At 41.6% G+C, this 22,283-nt stretch overlaps 1 protein-coding gene across 4 annotated transcripts in view; it reads right to left on the bottom strand.

The window, feature by feature from the left end:
- Positions 1–22,283, bottom strand: part of CDH10 (cadherin 10) — a 128,176-nt gene that overhangs the window by 69,832 nt on the left and 36,061 nt on the right. For all 4 annotated transcript variants that reach the window (XM_028737928.2, XM_028737929.2, XM_028737925.2 and 1 more), the window contains one exon: positions 7,371–7,746. In XM_028737928.2, coding sequence (XP_028593761.2) covers positions 7,371–7,601 — 231 coding nt within the window. In that variant the 5' untranslated portion in view covers positions 7,602–7,746. The remainder of the gene's footprint in view (positions 1–7,370; positions 7,747–22,283) is intronic.

Here is a 22,283-nt window from a genome sequence, read left to right as displayed (position 1 = left end):
TCTGACACTGTCATGGCACATCTTAGGGTAAACAATTTCATGCTTATGAACAGAATATATCTGCTATGTCAGTTATGAATTCTTGGAATGTCCCCCGCCCCTTCATCCAATGACAGATATTGCTATAAAAGTTATAGTCCAATAATAAAATCCAATATACCTCCTACATGTATATGCCCTACAGATTCATCACTGTTTTCATTAGCTGGGGAAGCATATTTAAATATATCGATTTTCATTTACAAAGAAAAGAATCAACTCACAGCTGAACTGATGAATATCATATTTCTAGAACTCTACTCTCTCTCTCTTTTTAATTGACTTGTATTGCTCTACACAGCCTTTAAGTTTGAAATCTTTTACTTGGACAATAGCTTGTGCTTCTAGACTTTAGCACTGTTCGTGAAGCCAACCTGGGTCAACTGAATGTCCCTGTGGAAGGCAGAAAAAATATGTATCCACAGGCACATTCACTCTGCATACAACCATCCATTTAAAGCACATTTAAAGCAAAAACAGCCCCAAATAATCTGGGGAACTGATTCTGTACCCCTGCAGCAGTTCTGTCCCTTATCACTTCCCTCGCTTCTCCTAAACTGGCCGAATGACCCAGATCCTGTCAAGATTTGACCACACACTATCAAGGGACGAGGCCAGGATTTAGCTCATCCTTCCAACTGAAGCTCTCAATGCTAAACATCTGTGAGGAACATGGTTCTCAAGTTTTCTAGTGCCTGAAAAGTCTGGTTCTGTCATGAAACAAGGCGAAGCAACTTTCTTCAGGCAGCAGGAGAGGGGAGATAGAGGAAGGCAAGAATTGATGTCAGACTACCACAGCAATTTTTAAAAATTATTCAGGGGGCACTATTTGGATGTCTCTTCGGGAATGAAAATGTCTGGGGCATGTACCTCACTACTGAGCTATGTGGACAGTCTAGAATGCATGAAATGTTCCCCAGAATAACAGTGTCTGGAAGAATTGGTGGTCTGAGAAAGCTGTCTTCAGAGACACATATTGCCCATTGCTGGTATTATGTAGAAGCCCAATGAGCTTCTAAAAAACAACAACACCCCAGCATTCCTCAAACACCTTGTTTTGAATCCATTGGATTAGGACATGAATGCAAGGATATGGCCTAACAAATGACATTTTGCACAGTCCTCAAATCCATGTGCACATATCAGTTTGCATCGGTAGCGGACAGTGTAGTGTGTGGGGTGCTCATCTGAACTCATGAGATCCAGTGCTGAGGGCCCTCGCTGCAAGAAGCCAAGTTACAGGGAACCAGGCAGAGGGCCTTCTCAGTAGCGGCACCCACCCTGTGGAACGCCCTCCCACCAGATGTCAAAGAGAAAAACAACTACCACACTTTTAGAAGACATCTGAAGGCAGCCCTGTTTAGGGAAGCTTTTAATGTTTGATGGACTATTGTATTTTAATATTTTGTTGGAAGCCGCCCAGAGTGGCTGGGGAAACCCAGCCAGATGGGCAGGGTATGAATAATAAATTATTATTATTATTATTGACAGCCGAATCACTGCTGCTCACAGGAAGGAAGAGTGAGAAGGGCCAAACAGCAGGGAGGTTGGTGCAGTGTAAATGCAGCAGCGGAGCCAGTCTGATATTTCTGCTACTGCATCAGAACTGCACTGCCCTTCCTGACACCTTCCCACCCCCCTCCATGTTAGCAACAGTGCTTAGTCGCTGAGGATGGTGATTTTTACTATTTGTACCCTGCCCATCTGACTGGGTTGTCCCAGCCTTTTCGGACAGCTTCTGGCAAAATATAAAAACACCATAAAACATCAAACGTTAAAAAATTTCCCTATGCGGGGCTGCCTTCAGATGTCTTCTTAAAGTCAGATAGTTGTTGATTTCCTTGACATCTGATGGGAGGGCGTTCCACAGGGCGAGTGCCACTACCGAGAAGGCCCTCTGCCTGGTTCCCTGTAACCTCACTTCTCGCAGTGAGGGATCCGCCAGAAGGCCCCTTGTTTTGTTTCCTTATTGTTCCATGAGTTGGCAGTGTCCAATGTGAGCATTGTGCATATGCGCATTCACCCACAAAAAAACAACAATCATGATGTGATTTCATCATCAATGATTCCTTGTTGCACAGTAACCTTGTTGCACTCCAATACACTGTTGCTTGGAATGTACCTTAGTGAACTCAGTGGGGTTTTACTTCTCAGTAGATGTGCAAAAGATTAAGTCACAAAACAAATATATGATGACATTGCATGATGACAACAATTGTCCTTTGTGTGGTAATTGCATTCAGCTTGCTCATATTTGTCTGCAGGAAAGTGCCCAGTAGTCTCAAGAAAGTTTGGGGAGAAAAATAAACAAATGAACCCCAAAGATTGACAATGCTTTTCCATATACAGGTAGTTTGGTATCCAAAATTCTGGTCAGGGAAATGATGGGGGTAATTTGGAAAGCATCCTTAAAAAGAACAAACGAAGGCAAGTAAATAATTGTTAATAAATGAAGCCATCAGCCAAGAGCTTTTGTTCCTTGTTATTTTTCCTCAAAGTAAAATCCATGCAACCAAGTTTCTAAAAGAAGCTGCAAACAACCAAATAGGAAGAAGAAGTCACTTTAGATCTTGGGTAGGAAGTGTCGATCAGAATTGTTGATTACTAACACCAACTTTCACTTACAAATAAGCTGTGGCCTTTGAGAATTTTGCCGCTATCTAGTGCCATGTTCGTTTGGTGTTAATGAATGAGAAATGTTCGGCTTCCTTCCTTCTTCTTTGCACCCCAGCGCCTCATTATCTCCGAGTACGCTTTATAGATGGGAAACTGAAGGCCCCTTGTAGAACACTTACAAACACATTAACATTTACACACAATATGTTATCCTTTAGGCACTTCTGTGGTTAGTTCTATTACATTTGCGGGAATCATCCCCCAGGGTCCTTGTTCATTGGCCTCATTGGACGTGTTAAAGCTGTCAAACCATGAACTCCACTCAATTGCGGTGAGAGTTGGCTTGGATTTTGCAACCATTCCTAGGAATAAGTGTGGCTCACCACATTGTGATCTTCTGGCAGGGCAAAAATAAGGAAGACGTGATAAGAAAACGGCTCAAATTCATTGCATGGGCCAAGTCAAGGCTTGTATTTTCTACCTCCTTTGCCTATATTATCCAACTGTTTTATAGTGCATAGTTTAACAATATATTTAAGACGAAAGTATAGTGGTACCTTGGTTCTTGAATGGCTTAGTTGACGAACAAATTGGCTCCCGAACGCCGCAAACCCGGAAGTAAGTGTTTGGGTTTGCGAAGGTTTTTCAGAAGCTGAATGTCTGTTTCAGCTGTCGGCATTGTTTGTGAGGCCACTCAGCCAATCAGAAGTCGCACCTTGGTTTTCAAACGTTTTCAAATTCGGACGGACTTCCAGAATGGATTCAGTTCGAGAGCCAAAGTACCACTGTACACATTCTGTATTCATACTTTTTTTTTTAAAAAAAGATCATGCTTTCGTTGGCCACTTGTATCTGAAGAAAAAGCCCAATTCTGGAATGTGCTCCCTTACTCAGATCAGAACTCCACTCCTGTTACCTGCTGAAAATCCTTCCTCTTGCAGCTGTTCACCCTCAAAGGTGTTTTGAACATTGTCAGATCTTATGTTTTAGCTCTGGAGTACTCAATAAATTGATTTTTATGAGCTTCCTTAGCCAAAGAGGACAAAATGATTCCCCCCCCACTATTCAATTTGGTCTATCTGAATTAATAAAGCATATGCAATATGGCATGTTACATTACATTATGTGAGGTTATTTGAGTTGAGTGTCTGCTCTGGAGCAAAGCAACATAATGCAATGTGGATGTTTAGTCAGGGTAATGTGGCATAAATGGAATGCTTTCAGGCTAGCTTCCACTGTTATATGACTTATTGCAAATCCATATTTATCTATTTTTGCTCCCTTCCAAGGGAATCTGCTGCTTATCAAAAGGCATAAAATATAATATCTCCATTCATAGATGCAAAAATATTTTGCTAATTAACAATAGAGATGAACGGTTTGAGGAAGGAGAGATCTCCTGTTTCAAATGCCAGAGTTTGAATGCGCTTGAATAACCTCAGCTAGAAAATTTGCACAGGAGCACAAAGCCTTCTGGCTATCCCTGAATGGCTCCAAATGAGTCACTGATGCTGAGAATGGCACACTAATTTGTAGGCATAGATCTGTGTGAATAGCTCCCCCAACTATTTGAATTGTTTTGTGGTCTAGTGGCCCTGTACCAAAACACAATTCCCTGGAAGTTTTCTACTAATTTCATTGGGGCTGAAATCCAACTGCACATAGATTTGAAGCATGAATCTACTTGAACTCAGCAAAAATAGAGAAAATGTCCACAAAGCCAGGCAGCAAGTCCACTATAATAACTAATTCTGATCTTTGTGTTGAGTCTACGCAGCTGAGCAACAAACCCAATATATGAAAAAGAGAACATCACTGTTTTAGTCAGACAGTCTTCATCAAGACCTGCTAACATGGTTAGGATCAGGCTATAGGAGCATGAAATATCTCCGAACATGTTCTTGTATTATTATTATTATTTTAAAAAAAACAATGACTTTTCATTTCTTCCCCTGAAATATCCCTTTGCCAACGTGTATAGAGATTTCTCTAGATATTATATAATTAGGCCATCAATATTCTCTGCATAATGCTGGGACCCAGTCCTTCTACTTGATTCCAAATAGGTATTATAAATACTTGTGTAAGTATTTACTGTGGAAATAGGTATTATAAATACTGTGGAAGACAGGCCTGGCGTGCTCTGGTCCATGGGATCATGAAGAGTCGGACTAAACAACAGCAACAAGGTATTTTAATATCAAAAGAGTTCCATCCAGAGATATTTTTCAAGATAAAGATGTGCCGGAGCTTACCATGAACTTCTCCCTTGTTCTCATAGATTGGCAATGGTGCCCACCTGAGAGGTGCTGGAGCTGAGCTCTGGTGAGTTTTGGCTGAAAGAAATCCCTGGTTCCCACAGTCCCAATCTAGTTGTGGAATCCTCTCCTAGATTTCATGATGCCATAATTGTGGCCCCGAGGGCAACTTATGGTTGCTACAAGAAATGCACCCTCATAGGACACACAAGTAACTCACAAGTGTTTGTGTGCATTTCTACTGTAACATTGGAAGTGGTGTCTCTTAGATCTTCCTGACAGTGATATGCAAGAGTCATCTCCAGAATCTAGGGATTTATCCATAGGGAAGATACACACGGCCACTTCTGACATAGAATCACTTATGTATCATCTCCGAGTGTTTCCAAGCATGGATTTTATCTGACATTCTACTATGGAAGATTACGCACTGACAGGACTTTGGGTAATGTAAGCTACAGGCCTCTCTGCACTTCTAGTGTAGTAGTTTTCAGACTTTCTCCTCCAGCGAAGCCTTTCCATATTGACTCACCCAATCAGAAATCGCTAAATGTACTGCACAGAAAAACAAGCATATTGCTGAGAACTATGCTCACTGAGATCATAGGAGCAAACTCTTAGGGGCTGAGGTCCCTTCACCCCCCAATAAAATATTTGAGGAGGCTGCCCCCCAAGTTGATGGACATTACCATTTAAATGGTGTGTGTGTTGAGAATTTGGTTTTCTAGCAGCTTTTGGAGTGAACAATTAGTGGGTTGGCAACAAGCCAAGTTAAATGGAGTACATGAGAGAGTCTGCTTGGAGATAAAGCAAGCCTAGCAACAGGTGGTGATTTGCTAAGTTCTTCCTTATAAGCAGAATAACAAAGCAGTTTTCTTGTTGGAGTCCTGGAGTGTTGAAGTTTGGAAAGAAGTTTGAATCTAATCTGTGTATACAGTAACTTGTACCAAGCTGTGCTTTACTCAGCTGTATATAATAAAGCTAAGTAAAAATCAAGTTACTAGTCAAGCAAGTTCTGTTCCTGTTCGTCGTCCTGGAATTGTACGATTTGGCAGCTGGTAGCAAGAGCAAAAGAGACGCGGGTGGCGCTGTGGGTAAAACCTCAGCGCCTAGGACTTGCTGATCGCATGGTCGGCGGTTCGAATCCCTGCGGCGGGGTGCGCTCCCGTTGCTCCGTCCCAGCGCCTGCCAACCTAGCAGTTTGAAAGCACCCCTGGGTGCAAGTAGATAAACAGGGACCGCTTACTAGCAGGAAGGTAAACGGCGTTTCCGTGTGCTGCGCTGGCTCGCCAGACCAGCTTCGTCACGCTGGCCACGTGACCCGGAAGTGTCTGCGGACAGCGCTGGCCCCCGGCCTCTTGAGTGAGATGGGCGCACAACCCTAGAGTCTGTCAAGACTGGCCCGTACCGGCAGGGGTACCTTTACCTTTACCTTAGCAAGAGTTTTGGCTGAGATCCATCAACAGTGTGCACACCACGTCAAGTGCTCAGTTATGTCAGTGTACCTGGGCCCCCCCAATATTTTTTTCAAGTTGCTACCCCTGTCTGAGCTCATGAGGGACAATGGCCAGGTCTGTTCAGCCTTAATGTTACTTTGATTTGATTAAGAATGAACCCTACAGCATACCATGTATTTGTTTGTGGCCTGTTCATTGCAGGGTAATCGATAGACACCATTTATGAAAGTCTGGGTAACTAATTTTCCAAGGAACTGCCACCAGGGCTTTCCTAGTGTATGGCATGTTGTCATAATGGAGTGGTAGGGATGGTGTCAGCTGCTACACAAATTTAAAAATAAATCTAGGTCACATGCAGTTTGGCTACAGGTATTAAATCACTGAAATGGCCACCTATTGCAGCCAGATTTTGTGATACATAAATGATACTTAGGATAGGGTCCTATAAAAAATACTTGGAAATCTATAGTACTACACTAGAGCTGCAATTTTCTTTCAAACCAGGAGAAAGTACTTGAGAATAAGGCTTTGTCCTTTTTTAAGCCTATGCTTCAGCTGAACATAAAACTCTTTCACTCATGAAATTACTAATCCAATTTTTCACTTCATGTTAAAACAAAAATTCTGAACAGGTTTGTTAGCAAGGGTCACCTTTTTCATCAGAGGAAGAGTCAATATTGGAAGATGAAGGATAGTTTGTGTTCCAGAGGAAGGTGTACAAAGTATAAAAGTTAAGACATAACTCAAAAATGCTGCTTTTTGTATACAAAATTCAAATAAAAAAATTCAGAAAGTCAAAAATCACACAATTATTGATCCACATTAGATCATGGGTGTTTCAATCCAATACTCCCATTTCCAAAGCTTTTGGTTTTATTTTTTCAACAGAACAAACAAAAGGTCTCTATATATTTGAGAATGAAGTCCTCAAATATAATTTCCTACCATTAAATCGCTGCAATGCATAAGAAGAATAGGAGAAGATATACATATGGCCTACCTTGCCTACATATTGGTTATCTGAGCCGGTATATTCCTCCAGCAAGAAGAACTGGTTCCACATCCAGCCTCGCTTCTGGCGGTGCAGAGCTTTTCCTTCATTCCCTACTCCACGTGCAGCAAAACTTTTGGGCTGCTGGTCCGTAGTCCTGCTGAATACCATTGCTGTTAAGCAGGGGTGGAGCAGGCACACCCAGAGTAGTACCACCAGCAAGCCTTGTTGTATTATCATGGTTCTCCTCTGCTGACTGTCTTCTCAAGTGCCTTTGGCTGCAAGTTGGACACTTTGCCTTCAACTGAGCTCTAGATATTCTTCAGTGGAACGTGAAGCCAAGCTGTTTATACCAGCTCATCTCTCGTCTGGGCATATCCAAAATCTGAAAAGGAAACAGCAAGAGAGAAAGAGAGAGAGAGAGAGAGAGAGAGAGAGAGAGAGAGAGAGAGAGAGTGCAATACAGTTACAGATATATAATTGCAAGCTAAAAATGTTCCCTTTGTTTGCATTAGATTTCACATTGTTCCTGGCAGAATAGCTGTAAAATCTTACAGCAAATTGGTTAGCTCCCCCAAGCATAAAACAAACAGCTGATGTGGCAAGTATAAAGGTTATCTAGAAACTGTCACCTAATCAGAGCTTTGTAAAATATATTCAGCATGAAATGCTCGGGAAAAATGAATTGTGCAGATAAACGTGTTTTCCTCTGCCCCTCACCAACTACCCTTACCTTTAACTTTTGTATTTAAGGTCGTTGAGAACATTCATCATGTAGACTAGGGGATCTGCACCATTGGCACTTACATATTAAATACTGCAGTCTTTACTTGAAATGTTTTCCACCTGATTTGACTTACAAGTAACCCAGTGTTTTATTAATCTTGTTACCAAGAGGCACTTAAAGGCTAATGCAATGGCCGTTTTCGAAACCACAGAAATGGTGGAATACTAGTTCCCCAGGGTGCTTTAAATGGCAAAAGAGGACATCATATGCATCGGAAGAAATACAACATGACAAGAAGCAAACTTTCTAAGAGAGAGAGTTTCTGGGATGCAAAGTTCCAGCAAAATCCAACGCAGGATACAAAGCCAATGTAAATGGAAGGACTAATGAAATGGAAGGTGGCCTTTGTTTTTTGCCATATTGGATATACAGGGTCAAGCGCTGCATCCCAAAGACATGTCTTTACTTGTTCCTAAAATATTTGTTAGGAAATTGTCAAATTGGAACTCCAATCTGTGCTCTCCTGTCCGTTAACTTCTTTGGCAACACTAGCTCACAATGGTATTAGAATCCCTAAAATGCAACTATCTTTGTTAAAAGATAGTTTAGAATCCCTAAAATGCAACTATCTTTGTTAAAAGATAGTGGTCAATCAAACCTTTGGCAGCTGCCTATTGTTGAACTTCTTGTTGTCCTATAGATAGGTTCTACGTGATTATGATATGACATTAATGGATGAACCTAAATTGAACAGATTCGCTCCATGCCCACCCAGGAGCCCTCCCTAAAAGGCTGAAGCTCAACACTTCTCCCCACATCCCTCTGCACCCTTCCGTAACTTTGGTTATATTTGAACTTGCATAGCCCAGCTGGGTAGAGTGTGGTGCTGATAATGCCAAGGTTGCAGGTTCATATATATGAATTTTCTATTTTACATTTTAGAATATTCATTTAACCAAAATTAAAATATCAATGACTTCCCTTCTCCTTTTATTATTGATTAATATCTCCATTATTACATCCATCAAAACTTATTTACACTATTGAATTTATCTTAATGCTGCCAACATTTTCAAGTGTACATAGTTTCCCCTCATATATTCAATAAACATTTCCCAATCTTTAAATGTATGTTCTTCTTGCTCTCTTATTCCATATGTTAGGTCTGCAAGCTGCTCATATTCCATCAGTTTAAGTCACCATTCTTCTTTGGTTGGGACCTTGCTTGTTTTCCATTTTGCGGCTAACAAAACACGGGCCGCAGTAGTGGCATACATAAATAACCTTTTTTGACGCCTGAGAATTTCCATCTGAATTATCCCCAACAAAAAGGACTCTGGGTTGTTGTTTTTTGTTTTGTTTTTTTTGGAAAAGTATACTTTTAAACATTTTTGAAATTTATTATGAATTATTTCCCAATACTCCTTTACCCTTTTACAGGTCTACCACATATGAAAGAATGTACCCTCAGCCACATTGCATCTCCAGCACTTATCTAATTCAGTCTTATACATCTAAGTAAGTCTATTCAGAGTTAAATACCATTGGTACATCATTTTCAGGTAGTTCTCCTTCGAGGAATAACATTCTGTAAACTTCAGATCACTCTTCCAAAGTTTTCCCCAGAGATTAAAATCTATATTATGTCCTATATCTATTGCCCAATGTGTCATAGCGGCTTTGACAAGCTCGTCTTTTGTTTTCCCCAATGTTGAAGGTTTGAACCCCATATGGAACAGCTGCATATTCTTGCCTTATAAGGAGGTTGGACTAGATGATCCTCAGGGTCCCTTCCAACTGTACAACTCTACGACTCTCCCTTCTGATGGCAAAGCCATTTCTCCTTCCTGGGGAGATGATGTTGAAGGCTGGGAGCAAGCCCTCCCCACACGCATGGGGTGGGATAGCCCCTGCGCCATTGGTTGGTCCTTGGCCACATCATCCTTAGTCCGTCCAACCCAGATGGTCTGGGGGTGTGGCACGGGCTATTTAAACTGTCCATGGCTGAGGACTCACCCCTGTTTTTTCCTTGCTCGGTCAGTTCTCCCACCGTCCCTTCCTTAGGTTAGGCTCTTTATTTCTTGACCTTGCTAAGGACCTTGGTTGGTCACCTTGGTTGTCCAAGGGGCCTGGTAGGAATTTTTTTCCACTTGGCAAATTGGCACCAGCCATTTGGTTTTTCACCTACCTCATAGCAAATTGTCACAACTTTGTAAGGTTTGGCAGTTAGGTATTGGAGTATTTGGTTGAAGGGGAGGGGAGGTAGTGGCCATCACCTACCCCTCCTAATTCAAGGGTATTCCGCTAAAGGAATCTGGGGGGCATGGTCTCTGTCTGAACCCTGGGGGAGTTCCTAGTTGATGTGCATCAGCAGGGCTCCCCCTACAGGTGGTTAACCCTTCCAAGACTCCTGCAGATGGGCAGGAGTCAGATATAGTTGTGTGGTTTCCAATGCCTAAGCCAATACCACTCACATTCTGTAACCAATAAAGCTGTGGCTTTTTTTCACCCATTAACCTAAAATACTGCTTCATGTGTTTTTATTCCACTTCCCGGGTGGGTTTGGGACCTTGCCACGCAAAGGAGGAGTCACGGAAGCTTCTGCATCTCATCCCACTCTCAAAGACATACCTGGGAGTACACAGGGCCACAATTTAATATAGAGTTATCTGAGCTGGATTAAATTTAGAGCATCAAGCAAATACCAAAGGAATCCACTTTAACACCCCCTTCTGAATCAGATGAGGGAGCTATGCCCATTATTACAGTACTTCAAAAAAAGAAAAGAAAAAAATAATGAGGCTTGCCTTGACCGATTAACAATGTATACGCTTTGCAAATCGTTTTGTTCCCTAGAAATGAATTAGCAATCAGTAGACTCTGTAATTCTAAGTGCAAAGCCCTGACCTATATCACTTTATATCTACACAGAGTATTAGTTAGAAATTACTGCTGTTGTGTTGTTTTTTTAAAAAAATGGTTTTGTGTTTTCCTGACAAACTCACACTTGAATTTTCAATAGAATGTTTTGCAATGAGTTTAGTACTATAACCAAACCACGACAACCACTTTGCCTGCTTTGATCATCATATTTTTACAGCAGTGTTTGTGAACCAAGGGGGAAGCTAAGCCCAGAGAGAGGGCATACGAAAATCTTGCAGGGGGTGAGTGTTCCTCCCAGAAAGTATAAGTACAGTGGTACCTTGGTTCTCAAACTTAATCTGTTACGAAGGTCCGTTCCAAAACCAAAGCATTCCAAAACCAAGGTGCGCTTTCCCACAGAAAGTAATGCAAAATGGATTAATCGATTCCAGACTTTTAAAAACTACCCCTAAAACAGTAATTCAACATGAATTTTACTATCTAACGGGACCATTGATCCATAAAAAGAAAGCAATAAACCACAGTCACACAATCAATCAGTCAATCAATCAATCAATCAATAGCTGAACTGGGTTCCATGGTAAAAAAAAAAGAGCTGCTAAAACAAAAAGGCAAAATAAATAGCAAAAACAGACTCAAAATGGAAGTTTTGTGCTCAAAAGCAGAGCACGTTTGGCTTCTGAAAACAGTTTGCAAACCGAAACACTTACTTCTGGGTCTGCAGTGTTTGGGTTCCAAGCTGTTTGAGTACCAAGGCGTTTGAGAACCAAGGTACCACTGAATAAAATTAAAGTCACAATTTTTCAATCCATTTGAAAATTCAGATGAAGTAATCTGGGGAGCCAGGTTTGAAGAGTGGGGGTTATGTTAGCAAAAGGAGGCATGGGTTTAAAAGATTGAGAAGCAGTGTTTTAGACAAATCAGAGGACATGCAATAGTAAGCTGGAAATCCACCTGAAAGAAATAAGAAAGGTGCACATCAACCTGAGACAACTTCACCCTTCCTGGAGTTCCAGGAACTCTTCTTCCTGGATCCAGTTTTGGACTACGACCTGTGAAACCAGAGTTCAAAAATGCACTCAGCCACCAAGCTCACTGGGTGACCTCAGCCTCATTTATTGTGGGAATAAATGGGGAGGAGTATCATGTATGCCAGGGACACGGGTGGTGCTGTGGGTTAAACCACAGAGACTAGAGCTTGCCAATCAGAAGGTTGGCGATTCAAATCCCCACGACCGGGTGAGCTTCCGTTGCTCAGTCCCTGTTCCTTCCAACCTAGCAGTTCGAAAGCAAAAAGTATAAGCAGTTAAATAGGTACTGCTCCAGCGGGAAGGTAAACAGCATTTCTGTGTGCTGCTCTGGTTTGCCAGAAGCGGCTTAGTCATGCTGGCCACATGACCCGGAAGCTGTACGCTGGCTCCCTCGGCCGGTAAAGCGAGATGAGCACCGCAACCCCAGAGTCATCTGTGACTGGACCTAATGGTCAGGGGTACCTTTATCTTTACATTTGCCATGTATGCCACCTCAAGGTCCTTGACAGAAAAGTGGGATATTGTGATCTAAAAAGTAGGGGTAGCAGCTCCCAGTCTTGGGTAAAGGTAAAGGTAAAGGGACCCCTGACCATTAGGTCCACTTGTGACCGACTCTGGGGTTGCGCGCTCATCTCGCTCTATAGGCCAAGGGAGCCGGCGTTTGTCTGCAGACAGCTTCCGGGTCATGTGGCCAGCATGACTAAGCTGCTTCTGGCGAACCAGAGCAGCGCACGGAAACGCTGTTTACCTTCCCGCCGGAGTAGTCCCTATTTATCTATTTGCATTTTGACGTGCTTTCAAACTAGCATTAAATTCTGGTTGGTGTAGCTTCAGCCGTGGTTATTAAAATAAACCAGAGTAGCTCTCAGAGTATTCAGTCACTCTCTTTCACACACACACACACAAACACACACAGGCATTTACAAATTACTGCCATTTTTTTATCTGCATGTGACTTAAAGAATGAACTAGAAATTAGGAAGCTTCAAGTCTTGCATCTGTATAGGTGGCTTTGAACAAGGCACCCTCATTCGACTTAATGGTTGTAAGAATTGCTGGGGGCATTAAGAGAAAAGTGTTTCAAATATTCTAAAAAAGCAATGGAGAACCTTTGAACTACAACTCTGTTGAGTCCTGACCACTGGCCATATTGGCTGGGGCTAATGGGATTTGGAGTCAACAGCCTCTGGATTGCCACAGCTTTCCCACCCCTATTCTAATGCATGGGGTAAATGCTAAGCATGGTTGTGCTGCTGTGATACATACTGGACTGAATTCATGTTAACCGTACCCTTTTACTTCTTACCCAACTCATCTGTTGATTAAATACAGAGGTTGAGCTTCATGCATCATCTGAAAGGGACAGGGATATTCACACCAAAACTACTGAAAACAATGTGCATTTTTGCATAGGCCAGAACTTGCAGCAATGAGTCATTCAGCTTAACGTCGAATTGTAAACGATTTGTCGCCGTGCATTTTTTAGGGAATCAACTGAGCTGTCTTCTCTCAAAGAAGATGCCTGTAGACCATATCTAATGAGTATAACAGCTTGAATGACACAGACTGGAATCGAAAATACTATGCCAGTTACAAGTTGTTACATTTCCCCTGAAGTCAAAATTACTTGATATATGAGTGGGGGGGGGTATGTGCCCATAAAAATGCGTGTGAGCACACACACACATATACAGCTCTAATGCAGGCTATAAAAAAGGTAAAGGATCCCTGGATGGTTAAGTCCAGTCAAAGGCGACTATGGGGTTGAGGCACACATTTCGCTTTAGGCTGAGGGAGACGGTGTCTGTCCACAGACAGCTTTCCGGGTCATATGGCCAGCATGACTAAACCGCTTCTGGCACAATGGAATACTGACGGAAACCAGAGCACACAGAAATGCCATTTACCTTCCTGCCACAGTGATACCTATTTATTGCACTGGTGTGCTTTTGAACTGATAGGCTGTCAGAAGTTGAGACAGAGCAATGGGAGCTCACCCCATCACACAGATTTCAACCACTGATCTTCTTATCAGCAAGCCCAAGAGGCTCAGTGGTTTAGACCACAGCGCCACCCACTCCTTACCATGCCTGACTAATATATTGGGCTGCAGTCCTAACAGCCCATGTGGGACAGAGCCAAAGAGATTCCCAGCAGATTGTATCCACTCTTCCCTGGCACCCTCCAGAACTTGGCACCCTGGTGCCCCATGCCACTAGCCTCTATGGGTAAGACGCCCCTGGGTAGCGATAAAGCAGGATATCAAATCCAAACTCCTCCTCCTCCTCCTCCTCCTCCTCCTCCTCCTCCTCTTCTTCTTCTTCGCCATGCTGACTGGGGATGATGGGAACTGGAGTCCAACAATATTTGGAAGGCTACAGGTTCCTCGTCCCTATATCAGTGATTAAATTTATTACATTGTCCTGCAACTAATTTTGTTCTCTCTAAAGGTTATCACCAATGGTCATGCATCCTTCATTACAGAACATTATCCATAAAATCCCTGTAGCTCACAGCCATGGTGTGAATCTTATTGCAGGTGTGGTACTAATGCTGTTGATAGATAAGCTTTGGACCGAAATAACTCATTGTGGTCTTCCTAGTAATCTTGCGAGAAAAAATGGGTTTGCCAACCATGCCCTTGCTTTTTCTGTAGGGATATTATTGAGAAATTTGCATTGGGGAAAACAAAGGCTCTTTGGTTTCAGATAACCATTATGGTACAACATCACTAAATTATGAAGCATGATGAAACATTTATGTTGCCCAAAACAGATGTAAATTGTTAAGAATAATGGTTTAATTCACACAGAAATGAAAAATGTATACAAATTAATGAAGGTTTAAAATGGAAAATGGGTAAATGTGTATTTCTGAAGGGTTGCTGGAGTTTTCCCAACGTTATTTTCTAAAGGACTCTGAGCTCCTTAATGGGTTAATGATTAACTAACTGTTCTCTGGTAGCTAACATGTGAGGGTTGTAACCTGGGATCATGTGAGAGGTATTGAGTTGCCATCTTCATTTTAAAAGGAGTTGCCTTGAGTCTTTGCCTTCCAAACTCAATAGAGTGACTATGCAGATACAGTTGTCTCTCTGGATGCTACAGGGAGAACAATGAAAGGAAATGGTTGCTCTCCTGAAGGGAGAGCAAACAACCCGGAGGCTGGAAAGCAGGCTGGAGAGAAAGAGAGGGGCCTTTGCTTATAAATTCTTTTGGATTATTTCATATTTGTAAGATGCCGAGCCTGTGCTGGACAGCACGTGACATAGGTATTTTTGATGTTTTAATTCTGTTTTAAAGAAAGTTCTATCAGAAAGTTTAAAGAATATTTCCATGGGCCTGGGTAATGTTTCATTTCCAAAGGAGTCAGTTCTTATGCTTCCAGTTGCTTCAAACTGCAATATTCAATCTGCAGCATAAATGAAACAATATAGGGATTTTTAGTCAAACTATGATGCCAGAGAGCATACATAGTCAGACATATATGCCCCTATACATCAAGGACAATTTGTTCATGGAAACAGGACTCCCATGTGTGGATCATTTGTCTGGGAAAATGACATCCAGCGATCTGAGAACTGCAAGCACATTCTACCAGAGAGATGGTCTCTGCTGTCATTTCTGACAACGTCCATCACTCATCGTGAAGTGAGGGGGAGCCAATTCTAGGTACCCTCACTCCTGGTCCTGCCAAGCGATAATCAACTCTGTTCAAGATGACAGCAGCATTGAAGATCCTCGTGTGCATCATCAACAAACACACAATCTCCTGCTGCTCATGGAGATCTTTGGAGGAAGTTTTCATGTGGCGCAAAGATTCTGCTTCAGGAAAACATTTCCCTGACAGGTGGTGTACAAATAGATGCACATTTTTAATATTTATATAGCAGAAAACACTTGGCTTTATTGCTCAAAGTTCAGTCAGTATGTGGCAATAAGGACTGCCCACTATATCTATAGCTTTTTTAAAAAACAGCAACAACAGATTAATCAAATGGAGCACTTTTTGGACTACCTGTGTGAGAGGGATACACTTTACACAGGTCTGTTTCTTTGCTCCTAGCTTCATAGGCATATATATTCCACTTTCCGCACTTTCCCATTTGATGTCGAAGTGTTGTTAAATTTCTCTGGGGAAATAATTCTTGGATGTTAGCAGTTGTTATTGAATTTCCTTCTTGTTAAATTAGGTCAGTGGAATGAAAGCTTGGATGGAATTTGTCGAAGTTACAAAACTAGCTAATGCACATGGAGATGGCAGGGAAGGCTGCTTAATGGATTCCTATAGTAGTTTCACGTCTCTCTTCCACCCCTGGCCTGCCATATCTACCCCTTTTGAGACTCCTGCTTGAATTCTGTTTGTTGCCTTAAGTGCAGGAACTTTCATGATCACCTAGCTGAAAGCAATGGTGTATTTCTGTGCATTTAAAAAGCCCTGGTAATCGAGAGCAGCCGTGTTCGTATAGTGAACACAAGGGAATCTTTCCCTTAGAAAACTCTTTTATGTTTTAAGAGTTCCCATAAAGTCAACAAGACTCACTCTGTGCTGTATTACATTGTAAGTACAGTTTAGGTAAGCAACCTTTAACGCACTAAGCATTATTTTTTACAGTACAAAAATAACTTCTGGATATTTTCATTGTGTACTCATTAAAGTGTATGCATAGTATAGAATTAATTTGACAAGTTAATAATTTTAATCTACAGCAAGACTGGGTAGTGTGCAGCTCTGTAAGGCCTAGCCCAAAATATTCATTTTTCAGAGTTTCCTGTTTCTGTTCTCTCTTGAACCCATATACACCATACACCTGGGGATATTTAACCCCAACCCCACTGACCCAAGGTATTTCATTCATCTTATTGAAACTCTTTTGGCTTCCTTCAAAATTCTTCAAATTTTCATCTGAGGGGCAGTCTTCAAAATTATTATTTTTTTCCAGTGACCTAAGAACATATGAAAAACCCATACAGAGAAATTCTGCTAATTGCATCAAATGAAAATAAATTCCTCAGATTCTCCATCTGAGGATAAAATCCCACATTTATTTCAAAACTGGTGTGTGTGTATGCAAAATGTTTCTGTTAACCTCATGTGCATTCCCACTTTCTCTCTTTGTTGTGCACCTACACAGTACTCCATATATTTCCATCAGCCCACCAGCTGAGGTCCGGGTCATAAAGGGATATGTACTGCAATGGGAAGTTACGGTACATGGCTGCCTCATCTTTGCCTCATTCCCATATGTCAAGTCTGGAACAAAGCAGCTGTACAGTTAACCACATGTGAACCAGCATGCTGCTCACACAGCCATAAATTTTCCATCTGTGACCTATAATATGCTTTTTTTTTTAAAAAAAAAGACAAGCACAGCATACAAGCATTTATGGCATTATTTGCATCCTTATGCACCTCAGAACATAAACCAGTCTCCATCTATAGCTACTAAAATTCGCACTGTTACTTTCCAGTACAGGCAAAACCCTCTAAAGGGCTTGATTTCAGCTTCGTAATGCACACATCCTTTAATCAATTTTTGCTAACAACATGAAAGATACAGTTAGGACACACAGTTTCTCATCTTCTGTGTAGGAATGAAAGACAGTGGTACCTCGGTTCTCGAATGTAATCCATTCTGGAAGACAGTTCAAGTTCCAAAATGTTTGAAAACTGAAGCACAAAGGGCTGACTGCAAATTCAATTGAGAAAATTTAAAAACATGCAGTGGAAGCTATTCAACTTCCGAGGCACATTAAAAAATGGAAGCATTTACTTCCGGGTTTTCAGCGTTCGGGTTCTGAAATATTCGTCAATGGAGACGTTTGAGAACCGAGGTGCCACTGCAGTTATGATTATAAACCAACCACCAACAGAAGGAGGGGGGGGGGAGCAAGGTCCACTGGCTTCTCGCAACAATCTTGATCCCATCTGTAAGTCTTGCACACCTTTTTCCTGCATTCTGAGAGTCTCCATTTATTTTCCTCCTTAACTTTATAGTTGCAAAGAAAACCCTGAAGTCACAGGGCCTGTAAAAATGACACAGGCTTGCCAAAACATTTGAAGTTATCTATGAAAGTATATTGTAACAAACATACCTCTGGTATACCAACTGTGGCAATTATTTGTTGGGCCAAACGTATACATAAACTGAATCTGCAATTTTGTATATAGACCTCCACCATCCAGTTTTGCTTCTGATATCCACTAAGGCAATGCAGGCTAATTATTAAGTATATTAAAGTGTTGTCTGATGTAAATCAAATATGATAATTAGCTGCACAATTCTTATGTACATAGGAAAATTAATACAAATGACTATGGGGAAAGGTGTGGGAAAATGTTGAACCAGTATAAAAGGATATAATAATAATAATAATAATAATAATAATAATAATAATAATAATATATTTATACCCCAACCATCTGGCTGGGTTTCCCCAGCCACTCTGGGCAGCTCCCAACAGATTTAAAACAGAATAAAACATCAAATAATAAAAACTTCCCTAAACAGGGCTGCCTTCAGTTGTCTTCTAAAAGTCAGATAGTTGTTTCTTTCCTTGACATCTGATGGGAGGGCATTCCACAGGGATGGTGCCACCACCAAGAAGGTCCTCTGCCTGGATACAGGTAGTTTATGTTTATTATAGGAAGTAACTTGGATGATTATAAATTCGACCCTTTAAACTCAAAAAGTGTCTGAAATAGTTGCACCTGATATTTATTCTGTTTATTGAGCTTTTTTTTTTTTAAATGGTGGATGTCCTGGGATAGGGAGGGCACAATATGCTAGCATGCTTTCAACAATCTAGATTAAAACTGAATGAACCAGGTTAACATTTCCTGTGTCCTCCAGGTAATTTCCTGCCCTGAAGTGTGATTTCCATTGAATGACACTGACTGCCTATAGAAAGACACTTTCTCCCTCCAGGGGAGATAAAATGTGGAGTCTCTGGGCATTTGCTTTTCAGCACTCTCACCCTGTCAGTCAGCTACTGAGTTTATCAGAGAAATGGAAGCAGTATAAAAACTTGGCAAGCATCTAAAAACCAGCCCTTAGCTCATCAAGAGTTTGCAGCGTCTGCTCAGGCTGAAGCCTTGCAGCTTCAGAGAGCAGAACCGGCTCACCAAGGCATGAAGAACTGGGGCACGGAGAAACAGTGCATGCTTAGGAGACTGTGTAATTTAATAATGTGCTCACTGATGTCTGTATGCAAGCGTCTCAAAGTTGTGCTACAGCCCAAGCATAAACCATGGAGAATACCATTACTGCTAATTAGATGGTGGCAATACGAGTAAGCTCTCTTGTATAGACAGACAGGTGCCAACAGAACAAGTCTCACGATGAAAATAATCATCTTCCAGATGAAAAGTGCAGGGGAGGAAACACCTTTATAAAGCTGAATAATTATTCTTCCAGTGAAATGCAACTTCCTCTTTATTTTTACTTTCAAAACCCTTTCCTTTATTATTCCAAGGGATGCTTGAGGAAATTTGAGCTATATGAAAATACCTGATCTGCACTTCTTGGAATAATGTGGAGATCAGAATTTAGCTATGGGTCTGAATTTGCACTCCTCTGATCGTTGCAGCACGGATTTGAGTGAATAAAAAATTGCATTTGTGTGTAATGGTACATATTTTGATACAAACTACCTAAATGTGTTGGGGGTTTTTAAGAAACAAATGTTTAAATACATACACAGACAATATTTTTTTTTCTTAAAAAATCACAGATTTCTGTGGAAAATGAATGGAATTGAATTATGGGTAAAGACACATGGAAATGTGCCCCCCCCCCTACAATGGAGCATCACAGGGTTAGGGTTTCAAGACAAACCCAAATAAAATTCAAGGCAAAATTTAAAAAGCCAGTAAGACTAGTGAATTTTTTTCAAGAGTATTTTGCACATCCCTGCAGTGTCACCAGAAAAGTGTTGCCAGGATAGCATGCTCCCCTGTAACTTTGAGTATTATCTCAGCAACTGAGTTCAAAAGCTTTCCATTTTGCATGGAAACCTCTTAGGATCCATCATCCAGTGACAAGAAAGTAGTTTACACTGGCTATACTCTATTAGCATAGACCACACGAGTGGTTCTCCAGGGAGTCTGCAACCTCTGGAATCTGCACACGTCTTACTTTCTACCATGTTCCAACCATGTAACCCTATTGATTGGCTATTGAAGGCCCCGAAGCATCACATAGGCACAACCAAGCATCGCATTGGCATAACAACACAGTAAATGCATTTGCACCCACTCAAGTTAGGGACCTGAAACCAAAAGGATGCACACACACCCTTATTTGCATCCCACTCACACCCTTTTTCATAGCAAGAAAAGGGAGGTCCCATTAACTCTGAGGTACCCACTGTAGTTCTCTCCAGATGTTGACTACAGCTCCCATTATCCCTGGCCATTGGCCATACCGGTTGAGGCTAACAGAAGCTGCAGTCTCAAACAATTGAAGGACACCATGTTGACAACCTCTATATTACTCTTCCCCTCCTTTGTTCCTCTGCATCTTTGAGCATTCTTTCTCTTACACACGTACCTAAGCCCTTAATGGGATTCCCAAACTAGAACTGGCATGCAATCTGGGTCCTTATCCTCCTCTCTTCCGTATTTATTATTTGCATTTATTATTTGCAAGGGCTTCAAGAAACTACATAGCTTGTCAGTACTTGTATTCCCCTTCATAACCCTTAAGCAAGTATTTTTTGAAGTGTAGAGGAGGCTCAAGGAGTCTAAATGAGTTCAGCCTCCCTTTATTCCCCCATCATAAACTTTTGACAAGATGCATTAGAGTTAGATTGTGTAAGCAACTGAGGATTCATTAGGAACTAGGGACGGGGAAGAAATTTGATTCCGTTCAGATCAAAAGCTGAATCTAACTAATTTGCAGTTTCTGAAACAATGTGCTAACCAAAACACACCCATCCTTGGAAATTCATACCTCTCTGAATTTTGCGATGCAGTTCTCTAGCTAGGTATTGTGTACAGAAGTACACACACATTTGCTGGGGTAACATTTGCATAAAAATGCCTATATTGGTGGAAGTAAGTTAAAACATTGCTTTGGAAATATGTGTACATCGGAGAAATTGCATAGAACCGTTGTGTATTAGGATAACTCTACTGAAGTGCTGGTGAATTTTCATGAGGATTTTTAAAAGAAAAGAAATTTCAAACTGAGGTGGAAACATGGAGGATTGAATTTATAACTGGGAAAATGAGAAACTGAAAAATGGACAGATTTGTCCATCCCTAGAAACAAACTAAGCAATCCCAGGGCCCAGGATAATCATTTTCTTGCATTTATATGCCCATATTCAAATATTGCTGGGCATATAGTTAGTCTGCCTCAATCTTCTCCAGATCCAAATCTCAATGGGATGTGTGCCTGCTCCCTTGTATGCTGCCACCCAATCATACTCAACTGGAAGGCAAAGAGTCATGCTCAGGGAGGTTAGAAAATTAGAGCTATGAAATGTGCAGGAAAATTGCAAGTCATACTGAGCACCAGACTTGGGAGGAACAATATGATACCTACCCACCCTCCAATGTGATTTCTAGAGTCATGATAACCAGTATCCCAAAGCCAGTGAATGTCAGACTTGGGGAAGGGTGTCGAGAGGAGAATTGCTAAAACCTGCTGCACAAGCATCAACAGGCTTTTAAATCCAAGGACTAACACAATCTAATTGAAGCTGGTTCAGGTCTTATCCAAAGAGGAATGCAAAATGCATCCTTTGGGGTCACGTATACTGTCTCCTTGTTATGTTTATAATATTAGCCATTACATTGGCATAGGCTTACAAATCCCACTACAATTTCACCTAAAGTCCAAAAGGTACTCTAAAGTGAGCTTGGGGTTTTCCTCTTCATGAAATCTTATTAACAAAGAAAAGTTAAGACTATACTGTACAAATAATACCATACTAGCAGAAAAAGGGACGCAGGTGGCACTGTGGGTTGAAGCCTCAGCGCCTAGGACTTGCCGATCAAAAGGTCGGTGGTTCAAATCCCTGCGGCAGGGTGCGCTCCCGTTGTTCGGTCCCAGCGCCTGCCAACCTAGCAGTTCGAAAGCACCTTCGGCTGCAAGTAGATAAATCGGGACCACTTACCAGCGGGAAGGTAAACGGCATTCTGTGTGCTGCGCTGGCTCACCAGATGCAGCTTGTCACTCTGGCCACGTGACCCGGAAGTGTCTGCGGACAGCGCTGGCTCCCGGCCTATAGAGTGAGATGAGTGCACAACCCTAGAGTCTGGTAAGACTGGCCC

This window comes from Podarcis muralis, chromosome 8 (assembly GCF_964188315.1).
Source record: "Podarcis muralis chromosome 8, rPodMur119.hap1.1, whole genome shotgun sequence".
NCBI classification, from domain to species: domain Eukaryota; kingdom Metazoa; phylum Chordata; class Lepidosauria; order Squamata; family Lacertidae; genus Podarcis; species Podarcis muralis.
This window is presented reverse-complemented; position numbering and strand designations above follow the sequence as displayed.